At 28.2% G+C, this 24351-nt stretch overlaps 1 protein-coding gene and 1 pseudogene across 1 annotated transcript; both read right to left on the bottom strand.

Moving 5' to 3' along the window:
• On the bottom strand, nucleotides 1-15917 carry LOC107439087 (retinaldehyde-binding protein 1). The gene is made up of 6 exons (XM_087163562.1): nucleotides 15776-15917; nucleotides 8254-8543; nucleotides 6612-6848; nucleotides 3801-3997; nucleotides 2333-2443; nucleotides 1-1304 (listed from the first exon to the last, which is right to left on the bottom strand). The coding sequence occupies exons 2-6, from the start codon at nucleotides 8411-8413 to the stop codon at nucleotides 1104-1106; spliced, it is 906 nt and encodes a 301-aa protein (XP_087019688.1). The 5' UTR covers nucleotides 8414-8543; nucleotides 15776-15917; the 3' UTR covers nucleotides 1-1103.
• A 7470-nt stretch (nucleotides 15918-23387) lies between these two features.
• On the bottom strand, nucleotides 23388-23978 carry LOC147808708 (uncharacterized; annotated as a pseudogene).
• Between the last annotated feature and the right edge of the window lie 373 nt (nucleotides 23979-24351).

Here is a 24351-nt window from a genome sequence, read left to right as displayed (position 1 = left end):
TCAAGTGAACATATTTATTTTTTAACGAAGTGAAACAGTATAAAGACGACATTAATTGAAAACATAGAATAAAAATCAATAATATACCTCCATTCAAAACATCTCTTATAAATAATTCATTTGCACAAACATTAAACATAATATACATTGTCATTGCTGCAAAGACATGAGTAGCGCTTAAAATATGAATCCATCATTTAAGCACTTCACTCAATATAGAGGCACATTAATAGCTTTCGTTTTTTTTCTATGATTATATAACTCAGTTCTCAATTAACTTGTTCGAAAGAATATCCACTAAAACAGTTTTTAATTTTGATGCAACTGATTAACAAATAATTGACAATTAAATGCGTTATTGTCATAGATTATCAACATTTAAGTACATTATTCCTCTCGCAGCTGAATTTGGCTGAAAATGAACAAAATAAAAAGCAGTTTAGGCCATTCAGTCGTAGAGACAAATCGAGTCATGGCAAATTATTTTCCTGAATTATTAATTTATAAAGTTCTCAAGCTTTACAAATGTTTAACCTGGTCATTGCTTTTGATTTCAAAATTTGCTCAAAGAATTCTAGTAAATTGTTTTTGTAAAAAATAGACGGAGGTTTTAATGAAAGTTTTACGAGCAATAACATGATTAATAAACATTTAGATATATTTATAATATTTAAGTTCGTTTATTCGAGTTATTAGAATTTATTATTGAAACTATAATTATAATGCTGAGAGATAAGATGAAAACTAGACAAGATGTTTCGACACTAAGAATAAATAAAATGAACGAAAATGAGTTAATAAGAAAAATGAAATTTTTAAATCGCTTCGTATGATTATATAATTCGTGAACTTAGGATTATAGATTTGTTAAAAACAGTTCCAACTTAAAGTGGTATCTGTTAAGAAATCTTTTGATTCTGTTTCAATACATTTTTCTTACAGAGGTTTTAATTTCAAGAATGCAATTAAGTACTGAGTTTTCCGTCCCGCAGAAAAATCTGTCACAATGCTCACAATGAACCAAAGAGAAAGCCATGTTTGAAACATTTTGAATTTGTCCATGATTTGAGTTATGTATGCTTCGTATTGCTATAGTGTGTGAACTATAAGTGTTGAAATTTTTCATAGTCATTAGGATCATATCCGAATTTTCTGTTGTAATTGAAGTACGGCTCATTAGTTAACACTCGTTCTGCCATTTCAGTTGCATCAGATGCAGGCATGACACCACCATATTCTTTAGGAAGAATGCTAGGATCAACGTGTTTGTGCAGTTCTGCCATGTCAGATGACATGATCAAGATCTGAAAATAAATAAATTGCTTTACATAAATTATTTTATTGAATTTATTTTATATTTATTGGGTTTAAGACTTCAAAGGCTTTTTCGTCACATGAAATAATATTTTTTTTTATAATATAATATAATATAATATTTTTTTTTTTGTAAGTTCATAATAGTTATTCATGTTTGTGAGATTAAGTTTTGTTAATCTCCAACCAGCAATCCCAATGCGGATAATTAAAGTGGCGCATCACCTAAGGAAAATTCCAATTTAAAAGAAGGAAAAAAAAATTAAAGCCACGGACGAACTTTAGCTTTATCCAACTATACAATGTTTTTTTTCAATTAGATTTCTATCTTGTTCTTCGTATGTTTGACAGTCAGAAATGAAATTTTACTTGGATCTAATTTTCTTTTAAAAGTCATAATCGTGTTTTATTTTTTATTTCTGGATTGATCCGAATAATGAAAATCTATTAATTGTTATTTATTTGATGCCTGAAATACATTAGGTTTAACATGTAGCATTAATTGAGAAAATAGTTTGCAGTCAAATTTACTTTTAGGGGTTCAGCGTATCTAAATGCGATGGTTTAGCCTTAAATGTGCAATTTTCGCTGTCCTGTAAAACACTTTTTGTGTTAGTTACCTATATTTATCCCAGGGTTATTAATTTTTCAAATGGTAAAATGTACACATCAAATTATTTGTTAAGTACGCTTTCAAAAGTACGCTACAAACATTGAAAATTCGGATTTAGAATAATTAAATATTAAACTTTATTTAATTAAGTTAAAGAACAGTAAAAGTACACATCAAATTATGTGAAAGGATGTGTATTTGCTGTGTTGTGTAATAAGCTATTAGTTGATAATTTCGTATTAAAATCATTTTAATCTTAAAAATTATAATTTCATACTTAAATTTTATTATCATTTATTGAATTCCTTAACAAAATTCGAATAATCTGTGGTAATTTTTGCAGACTTTTGCAATTAAATGAAAGAAATTAGATTTTAAATAATCTAAAAAATATGTTATTCTTACCCTTTTCTTAAACTTTTCTTTCAATACGTGCTTGAAGAGGTTCCATGTTGGTTGTACAAAAGATGAACAATTTATACAATAGGCAATTTTAAATCTTCCTGGGAAACGATCCTGAAATCAAAAGTGTCATTACATACTTGTTCTTAAGGAAAAGAAAATCACAAGAAATTTTGAGACATATAACAATGCTTAGCTATTTGATTTATTTAATTTAGTAGATATTATCAAATTATAGAACTAATTGAATTTTATAATTTTTTTTAAATTTTTTTTTTTTTTTAAAAGCAGTAAAGAGTTTCGCGACAATTCTGATAAAGCTACGTGATTTGTTTTAATTTTACCAGTGAAACACGTCAAAAATTGGTACTAAAAGCTCAATAACTTCAAAAATAATTCGAGGTCGTAAAAAAATTAAACGTGTTACGCATCTACTGGCACAGAAGTAAAGGTAGTAAAACTACCTTATTATACTGTTTTACTCTTAAATTCTACTACCGCCTTAAAAAAGAAAACTCCCACTTTCACGTAAAATAATTAATGGCGGCGTCAATAATATTTTCATGTCTGAATGTTTCTTAACTCTTTCGCGCCGACTGTCACAATTAACTAACTAACTAATCAAGTTTTTCAGAGTACCTATATGGATATCTGCTCTTTCATCTAAATTGAAGAATATGTGGTGGAAGGGAAGGGAGGTACTTCGTTAACATTAAGTTAAATCTCAGAATGAAAAATAATTGATAAAATCAAGTCTGGGTCATACATAAAAATAAATCGCAAGATGATACATAATAAAGGGAACAAATTGAAGATAGAGATAAAGAAAAAATATTTACACTATTTACAAAAATTTAGTTATACTTTGAATTAACATTGATTATATATATGATTAAACTAACATTAATTAAAGTAAAAGCAAAGTAAGTATGTCAAATTTAGCAACGACTACATTTAAGTTACCGTTTTTTATTTAATTACAATTTGATTCTGATTTTGCACGAATACTTTTCTGAATCATCTGACCCCAAGGGGTTAAGGTTAAGTATTCCTTTTAAAAGTATGCAAAATTTCAGTTACTCACTAGAAAGTTTTCGCATTGCGAAATTGAGTAGCATGGTAGACGAGCATCTTCTGAAACAGCCGTAAATGGCAACATTTTTAAAGCGATTTTTAACGTATTTACATAATTATAGAAAATCCATTGAATTTAAAATAGATAATTGAATCAAGATTGATTAAAGATAACCAGACAATCAAATTACAAATAAACATGTAAGGTTTGACTGAGTTAAATGAATAAAATAGCAACCAAACAATACAGAAAAAAAAATCAAAAGGAAAATTGAAAAAAATTTAATAGCTTGTTAGATATTCAGTTTTATAAATTTTTTTTAATATTTTTTTTAACAGCATCAAATTTACAATTAATTTAGTGTTAATGAAATCAGTTACAGATTTTGAATCTTACCTGCATGAAACTTGTAAGTAAATATATGTTCTTAGGTGCGCAAAATGTCATGAATTGCTTCAACGAAAATCCTTTGAAATCCCAAATTCCAATAAATCCATTAATTTGTGTTACAGGATTATCTAACACATACTCGCTCAGTAGGTTACCAACGGCTACAAAATCAGCATAGCTAACCTGATCTGTATTCCAGTTTTCTAAAAATCAAAAAAAAAAGAAAATTAGATGCTTTCTCTCATATGATATGGCATCATAAACTTCTCTTAGTTATTGGCAACACTATAGTTATTGCTCATTTTGTTACATATTACTCATTTTGTATACTTAAATGGAAAAGTAGTAAGAAAATTATTTTATTCCAGCTAATTTTTAGGAAGAACATTGTGGCTTACCTACCACTATGAATATTAAATACCAATTGTCGAGTATATAATACATGTTAATATTATACTTAAGGAGCCTTCTGCAGACCTGCCAACTTTTAATCCCTTCCACTATCATTTTCCCCAGTGGTATTAAAACTTCAATTTTAAGCGAACAAAAACATTGTATTTGAAATAAAATTTACAGGGTTCCCACGGTCCTTGAGAATTTTAAAAAGTGGTAATAAAAATAAAAGAAATTTTGACATTTTTATTTCTGTGTAGCCACCACTAAAAGATGTTTTCTAAAAAATATTCAGCGCATATTCACGAAAATTTCAGCACATTACGATGAAAAAGCATTTTAAAACAAAAAAATATATTGTAGCTCCACCCTAAATTTACTACCACTTTTTAAATTTTTCAAGGACCGCGGGAACCCTGATTTAGTTGGCAACCATGATAGTAACGCATATTAATATAAGCTTAATTTTTGTAAGAATAGTGGTGATCAAAGTCATTTAAAAATTAAATTTATAAAAAAAATAGTATATATTTACTACCACTTTAAATATGAAAATAAAATTTGACGGAAAATCCGAAAGAGTTGGCAGGTATGCATTTACCATAATGTAACTGCATACCTGCCAACTTTTACGCATTTGGCGTAAAATTTTATTTCTATCTTTAAAGTGGTAGTAAAATGTATGCTTTTATTACATTTATAAACTTAATTTTTAATCTTTTTGACCACCACTATTTTTAATATAATTAAGCATATATATCAATATGTAATACTGTCTTGGAAGTTGGTATAAACTTTTCCAAGGAGAGTTGGCAGGTATGTAGATGGGATAGGTACCCAACTCAAAAATCAAGACAAGGTTTCTTAATATGCAAATTTTACTATTAATTTGCAATCAATTCATTAAAACTTATGCAGAAAGTGGAGCAGTTGACGTCTCTGATTAGTAACGAATAGTCTATTAATCAAAATCAATTAAAGCTGGTTTTACTCCAGATTTGAACAATAGCTATAATTGAAACGGTTTAACACTTTCGCGCCAAATGTTATAGTAAGCATAAAACCGTAACAATCAGTGTAAAATGATATAACTGGTAACCAAAGTAATTCTTTAGCAATTTATTTGTGGGCGGGGTAATAATTGTTTGATTTATTTAATTCACCATTACTTAGTTCAAAATAAAATTAATTAGTTACACTTTGATTTAACATTGATTATATATATGATTAAACAAACAGTAATTAAAGTAAAGGCAAAGTAAGTCTGTCAAATTAGCAACGCCTACATTTAAGTTACCGTTCTTTATTTATTTATATTCTCATTTTGTGCGAATGCTTTTATGAATCACTCGTCCCCAAGGGATTAACTACCAGTTTTGTAATTTTTCTGTCAAACTTTCAAGCCTTAGTTTCACAGCAACTTTTTCAACTGTTCTACTAAAACAGCGGTTCCCAATTTTTTTCGACTTCCTTAACCCCTTGGGGACGGGTGATTCAGAAAAGCATTCGTGCAAAATCAGAATCAAGTTGTAATTAAATAAAAAACGGTAACTTAAATGTAGTCGTTGCTGATTTGACAGACTTACTTTGCTTTTACTTTAATTATTGTTAGTTTAAACATATATATAATCAATGTTAATTCAAAGCATAACTAAATAGTTTTATTTTGAACAAAGTAATGGTGAATTAAATAAATCAAACAATTATAACTCCGCCCACAAATAAACTGCTAAAGAAATACTTTGATTACCAGTTTTATATTTTTACCCTGATTGATACGGTCTTATGCTGTCACGTATTTGTGACAGTCGGCGCGAAAGGGTTAAATGATCATTCTTTTTTCGACCTAAAGACGAATTATCTTAAATTAGGTTTTATGTGGGACAGTTGAAGTTAAATCTAGTCTAGTTATAAATTTGTATTTGGTGTGCAAACATAAGCTGAAAAGAAATGAAAGACGAATTATGGTTTTCGTTGAAATTAAAACTAAAAAGGACTGCTATAAAGGTTGAAAATGGCTTTTAGTGAAACATATTTCTTTATTAACGAATTTAGTTATTTTATTTATGGTTTGAAAAAACCGCGAAGGGAAATACTAATGCAATATATTTAATAAATCATGTTCTTTTCATAGTTAATTCAATACATGGTCATTTGAGAAATTATGGACTTTTTTCTCCAAAAAAATTTAGATTTTTCTCACTCTTTGGATTTTTACTTGAACGTAAAGGCAAGCAAAATATTAAGTAATTTACAGATAATCTATTGGATCTAAATACAATTATAGGTTCTGAAAATGTTTTAAAAAACTGTTTAAAAAAGTCTTAACTTTCGGAACCCCTTCAAATTGTTCACGGAACCCTAGGGTTCCGAGGAATACCATTTGGAAACTGCTATTCTAGAGCATAGAATTTAGCTACTTACTGAATTTGATAACGAAAATGGCTCTTCCTTTATGATCTCTGTGAGGTAAATAGTTGAAAATGTTGGCCTTCAGAGCCTTTGCAACACCTGATGGGGATGGAAAACAATCCGAATATTTGGCACGGAATTTATAATGTTCATCGAGTGCTTTGAATGACTTCTGCACATCGAATTTGCGAACTCGCAAGAACCTTAGAAGATAGTTTTCATCTGTTCGAGCATTGAAATCTGTTTGATCTAAAAAAAAATTAAATGATTTTCAATAATAGCAATTATTCTAATAAAGAGCATTTAATATTAAAAATGAAGCTGAATATTAAAGAGTAAATAAATTGATATTTATACAATATAAAACTTTTACAAAATCAATGAAGATCAGCTCAATATTGGCAATTACCTCAATGAAGAGCATTTAATAGTAAAAGTAAAGCCAAAGAATGAAATATTTCAAATTCTTGATTGGTAATAAATTTATTGATTCAAAACAGATTTTTCGAATAATAAGTGTTAACACCACTAAAAGACTCTATATTTTAGCAATCGAATTATAAATAACCAAAAGATGAGCTTTATTCTTAATTAATTCGGATTTTGTACATTCTAATCAGTTTTTTGGAATTATATAGCTACTGATAGATCATTAATACAGTATGTAATTTTTTTTAAATAAACAGCATACTAGATATTAGCTCCTTAAAAGTGCTACTGCCTGAGGCCTTGATTCAACAGTTTCTTAATTAATTCAGATTTAATATATTCTATACTCATATCATTGTGATTAAATAATGATTTGAACTATGTTTAGCTGTGAATTCCAAGATTTGCAAATTCAATAAAGAAATATAACGCTTATTACCGGCTATTATACATACATAATTATTAACTCTTAATTTTTCTAGATTTGAGCTACTTCGCTGTTAGGATCGAAAGAAAAAAACTCGACATTCTAGGATTAATTAAACATTTCTGACATGGTGTGATGAATCATTAATACTATATATCAAGTTTTTTTTTTTAATAACCAGTATACCATATATTATTTCTTTAACCCTTTGGGGACGGGTGATTCAGAAAAGCATTCGTACAAAATCAGAATCAAGTTGTAATTAAATAAAAAAACGGTAACTTAAATGTAGTCGTTGCTAATTTGACAGATTTACTTTGCTTTTAATTTAATTATTGTTAGTTTAAACATATATATAATCAATGTTAATTCAAAGTATAACTAAATAGTTTTATTTTGAACAAAGGATTGGTGAATTAAATAAATCAAACAATTATTACTCCGCCCACAAATAAACTGCTAAAGAAATACTTTGATTACCAGTTTTATATTTTTAACCTGATTGATACGGTTTTATGCTGTCACGTATTTGTGACAGTCGGCCCGAAAGGGTTAAGGAGTGCTAATGCCACAGTCCTTGATTCATCAGTTTCATGCAGTTATTAAAAACTTCAGCAGAATTAATTAAAAACTATGTGGATTAATTAAGAATTAATTAAAAACTATATGGATTAATTAAGAATTAATTAAAAACTATATGGATTAATTAAGAATTAATTAAAAACTATACTAAAATGGTATGATGAATCATTAATACTGTATATAAAGTTTTTTTTTAAAAATTAATAAACAGCATACCTGATATAAATTCTTTGAAGAGTGCTAATGCTACAGTCCTTGATTCATCAGTTTCATTTAATTCCTCCTCAGCTTTTCTCTTATCTTCCTCAGTTACTGTATCATCCAGCAAAGGACGATGAACTTTATTTCCAGATACAATGATCTTTGCGTTTTCCATTCCTGTTTTATTTATTTTCTCACCAATAATTATAGGTAACAATCAATGTTTTTTCTTGCTTATATCGTTAACCTTTCGAGGCTTTGAAAGGGTTATCACAATCTTGGTTCAGATAGAAATTCCTATGAATCTGTAAATAAAAATGAAAACATTACATTTCGTTTTCAGTTAATAGGATGAAGAGAGCTCTTCCGAACTCAAACGTACCAATAGAGATGACAAAAATTCTGAGTAAAGCTGAGATATAAAATATTGACTTTAGCTGGATTTTATTTGGGTTACTTAGCTTACTTCCTTATGTGATGTAACTCGAAACAATAGATTTATAAAAATTGTGAGAACAAGATACTGATTACAATAATCATTGTTAACGCAAGCATGCAATTTTATTGTTATTTTACAAAAAAAGTTCGAATCAAAATGTACAAAAGTATTATTATAAGAATAATTTATGTATAATATCGCTTTAAGAAAGAGAATAATAAACAACGTTACATAGTAAGTTGTTATAGATATATGAATCAGAGCTTGTATGAAATTAACTATTCAATTTATAGAATTAAGTTAATCAAACTAATTATTTTTTGAAATTTAAATTATTCTTAAAACTTTTTAAAAAAATTGTCTTAAATTTTTTTTTCATTTTATATAATACCCCGCATTCCTTTGATTTTAAAAGCAACTAATAAAGCAATTAAATAAACTAAATAATAAAGCTCTTCTTAATTTATTCTCACCTTGTTAAAAAATATTTTTTTGACTTAATATCACTATATTGCAAAATGCTTTTATAAAATTAATACTTCAAACTATTATAATATTCTAATAACTATAGTTTGAAAACGTAATAAACTCTTCGCATGAGTTGCAAAACAGGTACTAATTTTAAGTGCTATCTTTCGCTAATTAAATTATTTAAGAAATAATATCATACATGTTATAAAATATCTTTATAAAAACGAAAAATAATGTTGAAATAAATGCAAAGACATAGTTTAATTGCTATAAAAATAAATATGGAAAACCTATGTTTTAAAAAAACGGATTAAAAATAAGACTGATTAAAAGTTATTAATACATCTCAACAAGCATAAAGAATTTTTATGGAATACATTAATGAAATGTTTAATGAATTTTTACGGATTTTAACTGAAATTCTACAGATAAAAAGACAAAGATATAATAATTTTAAAACAAAATGCCTTAAATTAAATGTAAATTTAAAAAAAAAACCTTTTTTTTTCTTCTGTTATAAGAAAATATGAAATTTCTAGTTAGGACATAACCATAAGAGATGAACTAATATGACACTAATCTAACAGACCCGCCAGCTACTAAGCTTTTTTGCAAAATATTTAATAGAGCGCTAGACTATTAATAACTAAAGCTTTCAGAATTTTGGATAATTTTGCCAACATTTTAAAAAGCTTCACCAATAAAAAGCTGGAACTAAGTATGCTTAGTCATTTATGCTTAGTGGTGTGGAAAATAAGTTTAAATGAATGAAAAATAATACATTAAAATATTAACTTAGCTACCACTAGAATAAATGTTTACTAAAACCGCAGAAAGTTGGTAGCCCAGACTTAATATATATATTGCATATAATTGTATTTAATAATTATAAATACCTTGACAGTTCAAATGTGATGTTTTCTATGTCTAAGAAAAGTCTAATATAAAGCCTTCTGTCAGAATGATTTTGCTCTCTCAAACTAAGAAGCTTATTAAGATGGAGTATTGACTTTTTTTTGTTCATTTAATTATTTTATTTATCATAAACCCTTTTTCCCTTTCGTTTGATGTGCTTTAGCTGTAGAAGACAGTTGTTTGCGTAGAAGGTCAGTGAAAGATATCAGAGACGATGCATTAAAAAAAAATGATTAAAGGTCAGGATTTTGATTTTACACTTTCGAACTCTCTCTTATAAGGGCGTTCTTTAAGCGATTTTTTTTTTTAAATTTTTATATTTGAGCATTTTTTTTTATTATTTCGATTTTTTCTTATTTTGGGTTATTCATTCTAAATTAGTCATTCTGAAAATCATTCTAAATTAAATGAAATAGAAAAGAAATTTTATAATATAACAAAATGCATAGTATCTCAATTTTGCAAATTGTTTTACTCGAAAATTTTATTTCAATTTACTAAAAAAATTTATCTCGATTTTCCTCCTACTATTCGCATTTTCCCAATAACGTACCAGCCAAATTTTACACTTTCCGAGGAATTTTTTCCCCAGCTGTTATTAAAATGAGAGTTTAATTACGATTGAACGCAATTTTTTTAATATTTTCAAACTTTAATATGCTAATGTTCCTGATCTTTCAATTTGATACCTAAAGTTGCTTGATGGTACTAAAGTACAGCTATTATGAATTTATATATGTGTTTAATGATTTTATGTAGAGATGGACAAAATCATTCTAAATTAAATGAAATAGAAAAAAAAATTTAATTTTAAAAAGCTAAAATCTTAGGAAAAGTTCTGAAAAAATGGCAGTTTCGCTATTCCTTTCCGAAGCAGCGTAAATTCAACAGAAAAGACGAGAAAATTGGTTTCATAAAAAAATTGCATCGTATGGATTAATGCAACTAGATGTTAAATTAGGGGGAAAAAATAACTCAGATTTAAAATTTTTTAATAAAAAGAATTTTTTAACATTTTACGATTTTCTTATGCTTTAAAGGTAATTTTATAAGCATAAATTCGTGTTTAGGGATTTAAGTAAATAAAAATCTAACCCTTCTCATTAATTTTTTTTCCGGGAAAAATATAATTTTTTTTTTAAAGATTTTTATAAAAAATGTTACAATAAGTAGTTTCAAACGTATCAAATTTACTTTTGCTGATAAATAAATACGACGAAAAAATTTTGGTTTATAATCGTTAAAATATAACCATAAATTTTTAAGAAACTGCATGCATGTAATATTTAACCTTTAAATTTATTGAAAAATCTAGTATTTATTGTACATCTAGTATTTGGGATAAAAACTTTTAACAGTATAAGAAAGAAATTTAATTAAAATTGTTAACTACGAAACTAATAAAGAAATAATCGAAATGGTTTTCAAACAGTAATAACATGCAAAAATGTAAAACTTTAAAAAAAAGTGACAGCGCCTTCATGTACAAGTGAACATTCCACCGTGCTGTAAAAAATTATCGAAATTGATAGTAAATATACTTAAATGGTAGAGAATTTTTTTAAATACTATATTATTATCTCGAGTACTATACTATATACTATAAAATATATGTATAATACTATAAAATTCTCGTATAGATAGACTTTCTAATAAAAAAGTATGTTTTAGTGATTACAACTGTACAACAACACAGCGTTGATGCGTTAAATATCGACATTAATTTTTTGATTTAATTTTTGCAACAAAATTTTTGAAGTTTGAAAATCTTTGAGGCAGAAATTTTATTTAACATATTTTTTCTTATAATTTAAGTCGAAATAAGAGAAAAATATTATATTTAACATTTTAATAATTTATGCTCATAAAATACTGCAGGAATCACCGGTGTCTTTTTCTGCGTCAAAGGTAAAATCTTCCAAACAATGATTTTTCAAATTTGCCTTTACTTTTAGTATTTTAGATTTAAGAGAAACAGTTATTCATCTTTGAAATTTCTTTAATTTACAAAATAAATTATCTGTAACTATTTAAATATATGAATGAAGAGAAAAATTTTCAAATTCCATGCTTTGGATTTTATATTTTAGTACAAATCCAATTCTGATAAACTAACAAACTTTTTTAGTAACTATTAGACTTTTTTTTATAATTAAAAATACCGAAATATACATATAATTAGAGAAATAAAAAAATTAGGTGCATATACACTAATTTTAAGCGGAAAGATTTCCGTATAATGATCTGTGGCAATCGCCAAGTCTTGGTAACTTCCGGGCAGCAGTCCGCGAAAAACTTTAAAAAAAAAAAAATCACAGGAAGAACTCGAAAGTTAAAACTCGTAGCCATCTGCGGGCAAATATATATACACGTTTTTTTCTTCTTTAAATTTGCAAATTTGAAATCTATTTGTCACCTTGGCGATAATAGTTAGCACGACAGATCACGATTCGGAAATATCCCCTAAATAAGGAGAAAGATAATTTGGGTAATTATATATTATGGACTTAAATAGTTTATTTAAAATATTCGATTACGAAGATTTTACCCTAGTAACAATTATAATATCGTTGAGGAAAAAATCATTTAAGCAAGCGATGTTTTACTTTTTTGCTGTGATATTTCATTTGATTTGATATACAAATATAATCAATTTAGTAGGAAAAAAATAAACAGGTGAGTGATTTGATAAGCATGGGGGAAAATGCATTGAATAAAAACATATATAGAGGATCACGTTGTTTCTTGCGTGTTTCATCAGATTATTATTATTTTTATTATTATTATTTTCATATTTATCACCTTCGGACTCTTGACCATCGAGAGAAATCAAAAGGGTTTGCGATCCAAGGTCGAAAATATTTCTTTCATGATATGTTTTTGACATAATGCCACTGAACTCTAAACGGTAGGCTATGTCACTTCTATTTAACTATAATTTGGTTTTTGTTTGAATCATAATTAATTCCTGATGAAACTGCTGCTGATATTCTGAAACGGCCTTCTTACATTGTTTCCTCAAATCTTTTTCAGTCTTGACTGTTAAATAAAGTATTTTAATAAAAATTAGGAACAAAATATTTTGAGTTGAATGTGATTTATGTTTTGCTGTTATATTTTCTTTAGCTATATCCTATAATTACGTACAGCTCCACAATGAGAAGGAGAATTACTATGTTTCATAAATTTTAAATTAATTAACTGTTTATGTATGTTTACAAAGGCAGGATTCCTTTTCAAAAAAAAATTAAAGGGTAGTGAGATTGCAGAAAAATTACATAGCTGTTAACTTATAACATTTTAACCCGAAAAGTTTAGTGTAGTTATAGCAAAGTGTAATTTTAATTTAATAATTGAGATTTAAAAATAATTGTGTTAACTAGATTAAGTATTAATTGTATCCATTACATCAATAATATATATTGTTCTTTACTTATCACTTAAGATTCTATAAAAGATATTACTTAAATAAAATCTATTTATTTATAATTTTAACACCGATAGCAGCCACCACAAAATCTGTTGAACGCAAAAAGTTTTTACTGCAACTACTCATAAAATCATGATGGATGGGACGAGGGCCGCTGAGCGGCCCAGGACCCAGCTGAGCTAACACGTTCACGCCGGTGTGACCCACCGGTGGGTCACGCTAGATTGTCTCATCGGGCGGCGCACCGGAGTAAAAACTGGTAACAAATAAATTTCCTTTTTCAGTTTTTTTCCGGAAATAATAAAAATCCATAACTACCAATTGTTTTTTACGGATGCAATTTTTATTCTGAATTGCTTCTTCGCCGTGATAAATTTCCTTACAGTGAATTGTTATTGTTGAGACCAGACTAACTCCTCCCGAATATTGAAATAGTTCTTCTACCAGTATCTTTTCTTTTCCGTCCCGCTTTCAGGCACAACACCCGGTTTGAACGTATTAAATAACGAAGAAGAAGGTATAAATTTTAAGAACTTATTAACATTAAAATGAAATTAAATATTTTTGTAAAATTGTAGTGGTATTTATTAAAAATTAGACTTGAAAAATAATACTACCATTTTTTTTCCCATTGTATCAAAACAGATTCCATCAAGTAAATTTAGAGAAAATAAAGGATTAAAATTATTTGTTCATATATATTTCATTAGTGCATTTTTGAAATCTGATTTAATCAGTAGCAAAAAAACAAACAAATGTAGCTTAGAATATCGATGCGTAAATTCTCACTTTAGTTTCGCATTTATTGCTTGCTTGAAAACATTCAAGATATGTTTAAATGATAGCTCTAAATTACTACTAATAAAAAATAATAGTTATGTATATGCTTTAAGAAATGAGAGTGTGCGATTGCGATATTCTTAACCAAAACTAAGATTTTTTAAAAATTAATTTCTTTTCAGCTTTTATTTTCTTATTAATATTGAATTCGCTAATATAATATCAATCGTAAATAAAAGTTCGAGCAATCAATGCTTTTAATATATTGCAAAAGCGAAACAATAAACCAACAAAATAACCAAATATACTTTATAAAGAAATGTATATATTTCTTCTTACTTTAAGTCAAGAATTAAAGAACTTTATAGTCTTGAAATTATCTGCCATTTACGTATTTTTTTAGAATGTTCCACAGTCAAGGATTCATTTTCTGAGCAAACTAAAATTTATCAAATGAAAGTGAAAAAAAAGTGATAAATGATTAATTCTTATTGTTTACGGAAAGCAAGAAATCCAAACACAAATCACGTAGCCGCAAGTTCTCCCTGTTTATTTTAAAAATTCATGTAGTGTGACCTTCGAAGAAAGTTCTAGATCGTTCCATTGATTAATTAAAAATCAAAATTATTCAGAAAAACTTGATTTAGGATATTATTATCGTAATAACGAGTCACATGTCACGTTTGTTTATTATTTCTAGTTACCATAATTTTCAATGTACTGTAAAGCCTATTATTTCACGTACCTGTTTTAATTTTTCAAAGTCTAAAGTAATTAAACCAAAACTATTTCAATCAGAGTGATTATCTATTAGTGAAAACAATTCAACTTTTAGGCTATTTAATGTTTGTCGATAATGAAGCAACTTTTATTTTTGTATTTTGCAAAATTTAAAATGGCTAATTAGTAACGAAATAGAGCAAGACATAAAAACTATTTCAATTTTAGTGATTATCTATTAGAGAAAACTATTTCAATTTCAGGCTATCGAATGTATATCGAAAATGAAGCAACTTTTATCTTTATATTTTGAAGAGATTAAAATGGCTAATTAATAACCAAATAGCGCAAGACATAAAAACCCTTTCAATTTTAGTTATTGTCTATTAGTGAAAACTATTTCGATTTTAGGCCATCGATTTCAGGTCGAGAATGAAACAATCTTTATATTTTGCGAAGTTTAAAATGGCTAATTAGTATCCAAATAGCTCAAGACATAAAAACTACTTAAATTTATTATTATTATTATTTTTTTTTACACTGGCAAAAATAAGAACAGATTTTTTTCCTGCTCCTCTAAAAGGTAAAATATATGGGACTGAAGTTATTGTACAAAAAAGTTGAAGTTACTAAAAAAAAAGTTTAAAACTTAAGAATAGCCTTGATCTTAAATATCTGCTTATACACAATTTTTTTTAAAGAAAAATTCTTTGATTGTTTTTAAACACAGGCACTGAAAAATCGTTTAAAAAAAAACAAACAACAATAAAATATGTTCTTACCGCTGAAGATAAAAGCTAAGACGACAAAAGTTGTCAGTCAAAAGAAAATCCAACTATTCTTCCAGGTAACAAGCTAGTTTACTTGACCAAGGCTTCTTTGGTTGTTTAACCACAGAATGATGATTCTGGTCTTGAAACAGCACATTTTATAATAACTGAGAGAGGAGGAAACTTGACCTTCAAAACTAGATGTCCATCCCAATAAGTAAGGATGCAAAACAACGTGATCGGGTGACTCCTAAAAAACCAATTGAATCACTTTAACGTTCTTCCAATTTCCTTTTTCAAATCTATTTAATGTGCAAGATAGCATATCAATAGGAAATTATTTAATCATTAGGGGTTATACAAACTTTATATCATAATTATGGATACGTAAGAACAGAAGAACCCGAGGTAATTTATCTGACGGGATCTTTGTAGTAAAATTAATGATTTTGTTTAGTTAGTTCGGAAGAATTTGAATATTATGGATTTTTCTACAAGCAAACAACAAACTTAATGAGTTTTATATTCAACGAAAAACTTAGGCTTCCGTTCGAAAAACGTGAGCATTATTTTATTCACTTTTCTTTAAAAATTTCAGACTTGATTCAAAACTATTTGGAAAAGAAACTTATATTAAGGGGCAAATTTAAGTTAGAAAAACGGTTCTCAGTATATTCTCTGGTAAATAGTGTTTCATTTGAAGGTTTTATTTGAAAATAGAAGTAAACTATTATAATATTTAAATAGATAGGTAAATAAATATAATACGTTAAAGTAATAAAGAAGCATTAAAAAAGTTAGCAAATTTGAGGTCCTGCGTAGAGCGTTTTTTTCCTAGCTAACACGTGAATGTTAATCATTCGCATTCTTTTACTAAATACAAAATATCTAATAACACCACTCCAAATTTTAAAACTTTTATTGTATATACTATAAAACATGAAACAGAGATGCTTGCTCCGAACAGCAAATATATATTCTAAAGTGGTAGTTTGTTAACTGTGATTCTTGGTTTAATAAATTAAATTTAGTAGCTTTTTATCCACCACTATGTTTAAATAATGCGTAGGGTTATATTATTCAGCACTTTATGGTACTTGTGTCATGCTATACCTTCTATAAGCAAGCAAAAATAGACAAATAATTGCAAAATTTTCTTAGTAGCTATTACCGTTTTTTCAGTTATTTTTGCGTGTCCGGAGTAGTTGGCATCTCTGAAAAAGCCGCTTACGGCCCCAGGCGCCAAGATATATTTACATTGTCAAGTAATTTCGTCCGCTAAGCTAAAAATGTGAGAAGTGATAGAAAATCAATTAATTTTTAAGTTTTTAAATTATTCAATTCTAACTATTTTTTGGTGCTAAGCCCCCCCTTTTCTTCCCATCTCCATTCCTCATCATCATCGATTTATTACTACAGATGATTCGGTTAATGCCGCTTCGCGGCAGCGCACCGAGATTTATGTGATTTCTACCAATCCTAGCTACCATCATGACTTATACGAAAATTATTCATATTTTAACCCGTTTTGTCCCGAATTTATATATTGAAACGATACAAGAAGTGGTTTTACAGAAAAAGTGGTATAATATATTATCGAAATTAATTGGTTTTTCTACTGTCAGAGCATTCAAAAAGTCTTTGATAGATCGAAAAGTACTTGCTCCGTATAATTCTAGATTTAATCAGAAATAACTAAATCATTCTGGTATCTGAGAATCTTTTAATTCACCCAGATAAATGAAAATGCTGAAAAAAGTTTCCCACCACAATGAATGTCTTTAAAAAAAAAAGGAACTGTCCTAAATATATGACGCTGGGCGTTAACCGGTTAACAGAAAACATTCCTTAAGATCAATATCATTACTTGAGCAGTACACCACAGTATGCAATTCCAGCTGCCAACTGCCTTAATATCCTCCATATATTTATGCTATTAGTCACAGCTGCCCTAGGGAAAAATACAGATTTAGATATTTGGATTTCACCATAAACCAGATAGAGTCGAGTCTTTAAGTTCATATTTAATAGGAAACTGAAAGAATATACTAGAAAAAATTCGCGCCTTTTAATTTCATTTAATAGATTTTTTTCAAATATTTTTCTCGTATGTGGCATCCCATGTCCGTCAAACACTCTGTAGAGTGGAAGCAGCGGGCTCGAGCCCCGCAATATAACTGAAAGAAACATAATTGTAACCCGAGAAGTACCTTAGAGCTATCTGTCCATCAAGTTGACAACGACTTATATGTATTAAGTGAAATCATGCTCAAAGCTAAAAAGCATATGCCGACACAATTAACCCTTTGCACTCTCCGAGTACTTTTAAAAGCTGGTTGATCCTAATATCAGCACTATAGCATTTAAAATACACAATATAGTATTATCATAAAATTTCAAAATTCTTAAAAATTTACTATTTATAAGATATAAAATTTCTTAATTTTAAAGTGGTGACTGTTGATAGTGCCTCCGTGGGGACATTGGAGTGCAAAGAGTTAAAGAGCTAAATGTAAGAAGGTAAATAAAATTTTTAGGGGAGTTAATGAATCAGATAAAAAAACAGTAAGTGGTTGCATCAATATGGGTATGTTTAATGTAACATAACTGTTTTTGCCTTTACTTCAATCTTAACATAGCTACTCACATCAGTTTATAGTATGCGTGCATGATTTTAATTTCAAATTAGGCAGTGGTGAATGAAATAAAGTAAAGAATTATTAGTCCAGCCCAAAGGCGCCGGCAGAATAATATGAGAGGGGGTACAACCCTCTAACAAACTACCTTCCCCTCCCCCCGAAAAAAATTTAAATATTCTGCTATTACATTTTGTTTTGTTATTACATATACTTTCATCTGTTCATTTTTTCAAGATGCATTTCTTCATTGTTAGGAAGATATTTTAAAAAAAAGTACGAATTTCTTGTACTTGCAAATTTTGCCCAGAGGCGATCGCGCTGGCATAGCTACTGACTTTGAAACACAAATAACTACAAACAGTAGTTTCGTATACTAACGTGTTTGTGCACGCTTAACATTATTTATTGAGTTGATGAAGTTTTACAGTTGCGAGAAGTCAGCTTGTGTTATACACCTTTGTTAAACTGAATAACTAATAAAAAATGTAATATTATTTACATTTTATTAAATGAAATTTAAAAATATAGCTTAGATATCTGCCAATTTTGTGAATGCTCAGTGTGCATAAGAAAAGAATCAAAGATGACTCAGAATTCATTGAAAAAGTTAAAAACATATTTGGACCGCAAACAAGACGATTACAATTCTTGTTTGATTAAACAATTTTTAATTGTTATGTATCAATAATTACCTAATTATTTGTTTTTCCATAAAAATATGTTTAATAAAAAAATTTTATAACAAAATTCTTCTGTATCTCTTTAATTGTTTTTAAAAAAAAGCCAGGGGGGTGCAAGTGCCCCCCCCCCTTGCACCCCGCTGCCGGCGCCTTTGGTCCAGCCATTTATTTAATTGCTAATAAAATGGTTTGGATGCAACTTTTTTGTTTGTTCTGAAAATATAACTTACCTGGTTTTTCAATTAATATATTAAAATAATTTCATTTTTTAAAAAAACATTATTTGTTGCTCTTTTCAGTGGTTTAAGTTATTGAAGTAAGCAAAACTCATTTTTCATTGCTAATCCCATAAAAATAAAATGTATTTATCATCACTTCGCATCATGCTACGCATCATGCATGCTCGCGTCCAACTCATAATAGTGAAAATTTACCAGTATCACATTATTTTCTACTGTACATATCCCTTTTGAGGGACCGTAATACACTTATTTCCGAAGTATCGGTATTAAAATTGCTTAGTAGTATTGGTGCTGTTTTAATAATCACCAAAGATATCGATACAATATTTTATACTTATATTAGAATATTCGGTACTTATTACATTAACTCTTCAACATTTGAGTATTGTGAAAAATACATTTGGCACTAACAGCCAACTAAAGCCGCGATTAAAAAAAAATTCTTATTAGTACTTGATAAGGATTTTAGAGCATGTCTGTCTGACCTTTAATTTACTGTTAAAATATTTATAAGTAACGGAGGAACAAAGTTCTTTTATTCTGATTCATTAAAAAATTAATTCATTATCTTTGCTACCACTGAAAAAAAATATTTCCTGAAACTACGGAAAAGAATTTTTATTGAAATCGCCAGTTATCGTCCGTAGTACTCAATAATTAAGCATCATAATGGCGATTTTCTCGGTTTCCCTAAACGAATTTTCTATTAATCTTTTCTCCATAAATCTTCTTTTCTTTTCTTTCAAATTTCGCTTTTTAGCACATTGCTAATTTTATTTTATTTCAATTAATGCGTGTTACCATTATTAATAAAACATTAGTGTCAATAATAATACTGCGATTTTTACGGTTCTCTTAAATGAAAGAGGATCTTCTCTCCATTATTTTTGTTTTTTAGTTCATAAGTTTTTTTCCCGTCAATTAACATATTACCAACATTATTTAAGCATCATTGTCGTAAATGGTAGTATTACGATTTTTTATTTTAGACAATCTTTACTCCATTACTTTTGTTTTCTAGCACATAGCGTATTTCTTTTATTTCAAAATGAATATATTACCTAAATTAATTAATAATAATATAGTGATTTTTTACGTTTTTCCTTAACGAATTAGTACCACACTCACATTAATTTTTCCTTTAAATATATAAATATTTTTTTCTATTCAATTACTGTTGATTTTAAATAAATATTTTTTTTCAGAAGCACGTTTTAAGGGAACTATTATTTATTAAAAAAAGTTGGTAGTATTAGGCAACTTTAGGAGTGTAAATTTGGTGTGGTAGACTACACGTGCTGTCACGCAATGTTGTTTATTGAATATAAATTCGCGATCGCAACGAACTATAGGGGGCGTTGTTGTATGAGACTAATACCTGCGATTTCTATATGAACAGTCATTCAGTTACTCTAGAGACGTCGTTAATGTAGCACGTAGCGTTGCAACGTTCCTTCTTTATTGTGGCTAATTAAATTTAAAAAAGAAAAATGCTTGACATTCTTTCTTATGCAAACGAAAACAAAATGGTATCTCTTTTTATTAGAGAAGGAATATCCAAAACACATCGGAAAAATATTTGTACATTAACAGAAAAAAATATGTATATTCTTATAAGAGTTAAAACCTAATGCCCGAGAAATAGTATTACTAAATTTAATGATATAACATGAGAGGCCCATTTAAACTTTACATTCTATAGTTTTAAGAATCATATTACTTCAAAAATTAAAATGAACAAAAAATATACATAAGTCTCATAATTTTATGAAATTTAATTTTGTAAACAAAGTTTTTTGACAACAATTTTTAGCAAAAAAATTCAAGTTTCAATAAAAATCATTATTTAGAAACTAAGAAACGTAAAATAAAGAATGCTGACGAAACAAAAACAAAAAACAATTCTGTTTTGTCGCCATTTTGAGTGCTACGAAAATTCGTCTTTGGGATTTGCCAAAAACAAAACAAGATGCAATTTTATTTTTTCAAGAGGGAAATATTTTACCGAAAAAACGAAAATGTACCAATTCCCACAGCATAAAACTTTATCTTGGTAAACGTACGTTTTGGAAATGTTACTTCATTTGGAATCTTATTTATCAGAGCTCATATGGCGATATGATTGTTTTGAATCTATGCTAAACTCTATATCGGCTCATTTTCCACCGAAATCCGATTGATTATTTTGATTTTAAATAAAGTGTTTTATTTTATGAATTGTCGCAAAAATTTTAAGTGTAGATTGGCGGCACTTAAAAACCGCCAAATCTGTTGCGGCGGTGGCGTTAATACGTAAGTACCGAATTTTTATTCCATACTTTTCTGAATCATATTACTTCAAACATTGGAATATACAAGGAGTATACATAAACACATAATGTTATACCATTTAATTTTTCAAAAAAAGTATTTTGAGAACAATTTTTATCAAAAAATTATAAACTAAAAAACGGAAAATAAAGAATTCTTAGGATAAAAAAACGATTTTAAGAATTCTTTACATTGAAATAAAAACTTTCATATTGTTTCTTTTTTTATTATTCTTATAGTTCTTAATCAGACGTAAAAAACCATTCTGTAGAGAACCATCATCAAATGAAAAAAAAATATTTACAAGCAAATTTTTTATTGTAAAAATCATTGCACTTACCTGATTTATAATTCCCGGAGAATTCCAAAATGATAAGTTCCTTGTTTGAAAACTTTATTCTCAAATAATAGATACATAGTTTATCCCTTCATTACTTTTAGATAACATACTACATAGCAAAATTTCATAATTGATATGAATTTGAATATGTAGCTAAAAACAGAATAGCTGAATTCTAGTTGAACTTATTCTTTCAAAACTAAAAAATACTTACCAAGAAAACGATTAAAATTAATTAAGAATCAGCAGAAATGGCACTATTTCAAGTAACTTGGATAATTTTTTATTGTTGTTTTCCGAATTATATGGATACAGAAATATATGCTATTGTATAACGAAGAAGAATATGCTATAACTATTACAATTCTGTATGTTCTGAATTCATATTTATTCACTGGAATGACGAAAGCAATGTTGACTTCACTTTAATTCGTAATGAATTGAAGACAGAAGAAATGCATTTTACCTTAATACACACATCTGTAACAGTATCCGAAATCGGAAATCATCAGTTGCAAGTTTGTTGATAATAGAAATAAAAAATTATTGAGGAATTTTTCTTCAAATGTTTGACGTGTTCTGTGCCTGAAAGATTTACTAATATTCTGCAGATTTTTTTCAAGTTCTTCGGCCTTTTCCTTAGGGAAATTTTGTTTCTTATTTGCTGCTAAAAAATGGCGTCTGATTCAGTCAATGATTTTGATGGAACTAAATGAAAACGTGATAAATTAATGTCTGATATTTACAGGCTCCCGCTCGACGGCGTACTCGAGCGTTGCGATCGCGAATAGCAAATATAAAATAATGAAAGATACTTGGAATAAACAATTTTTTTGATCAAATCGAGCTATAAGCTAATAATTATCACTGATGTTATCTTTAAAATATGTGATACGCTGAATGTTCTAATGTCCACAGTGACCTTACTCGTGCTTCAAACTATCTGTATGCCGAGTTTTAATATATATATATATATATATATATATATATATATATATATATATATATATATATATATATATATATATATATATATATATATATATATATATATAGGTCATTCTCACAAAAACAGTCATTTTCATGTCCCCAGTATATTTTATGTTTGTTTTACAACTTACGAAAAAAAAAAATTCAGGGAAAGTGTCCTTCGGAATGCAAGCTAACAAAAGAATAAGAATAAAATAATCAATTTTTATTTTTTATTTATTTTAGGTTATTTATGATATAGTGGAATGATTCACAAACGATTCAACTTGGTTAAATAAATAATATATTAAGCAAAGAAATTACACATTACATACTGCGATACATTTCGCCGTTCTATAAAAACAAACGACAACAAAAAAAACTGTTGCCACACGGAAATGTAATCATACAAATAATAAATAATTATAACACCCCCCCCCTTGATTAGATTTCCCTTAGTCCTATACTAAGTTTTTGGTTGTGGAAATACTTTCTTTGCACACTTTTGGTGAACATGTCTGCAACATTTGACCCAGAAGGTACGTAAATAAACGCCAATAGTTTTTCCTCAACCTTTTCACGAAGAAAAAAATGTCTAAGCTCTATGTGCTTATTTCGCTCAGAAGTTACATGGTTCTTGGCTAAAGAAATAGCACCCTGATTGTCAACATGTACATTCTGTGGAAAGCTTAGGAACTGTTCATTTACTATTTCTTGCAAGAATTTTTGGAGCCACAATACCTCCTTTGCAGCATGGCACATTGAGAAATATTCGGCTTCAACAGTTGACAGAGCAGTTGTCCTCTGTTTCTTGCTGCTCCATGAAACAGCTCCACCTGCGAGCAATACCACATAGCCACTGAATGAACGTCTGTCAATCTTATCATTAGCCCAGTCTGAATCACAAAATACCTCTAAGTTCTTTCCAGTCTTTTGGAAAGTCAGTTTCAAATCTTTCGTCTGCTTCAGGTAACGCAATATATGCTGCACACCAGCCCAATGTTCTTTACTTGGGCAGCTATTGCATTGGCTCATATATGTTTGGCAAAAGCTAAATCAGGTCTTGTTCTCCCTGCCAAGTACAAGAGGCCTCCAATAACCTGCCTATATTTTAAAGCTCCTTCTGCATTCACCATATTGTCTTCGGTTGCCTGTCTATATTTCGTGCCTGGGTCTAATGGTGTTGTAAATTGCAGCAAACAAATAAATTTCACGGACGCCTTTTTAATGTTATTCAAATGAACTACTAGTTCTACAGATGAATAAACAGATACAAATTAAAACTTAATAAACATTTATTAATTCTAAAGCAATCTCAATTTAGTGATATTTTCAAAACCTAACTAATTCGAACACTAAATAATCAACACAAAACATTTCAAGAAGGTTGCCAACATAAAAACCAAAG

The sequence above is a fragment of the Parasteatoda tepidariorum genome, chromosome 5, assembly GCF_982258835.1.
Source record: "Parasteatoda tepidariorum strain Cologne lab strain chromosome 5, Ptep-v5.0, whole genome shotgun sequence".
NCBI lineage: Eukaryota > Metazoa > Arthropoda > Arachnida > Araneae > Theridiidae > Parasteatoda > Parasteatoda tepidariorum.
The sequence above is the reverse complement of the archived record's forward strand: the minus strand, read 5'-3'. Positions and strand labels throughout refer to the sequence as shown.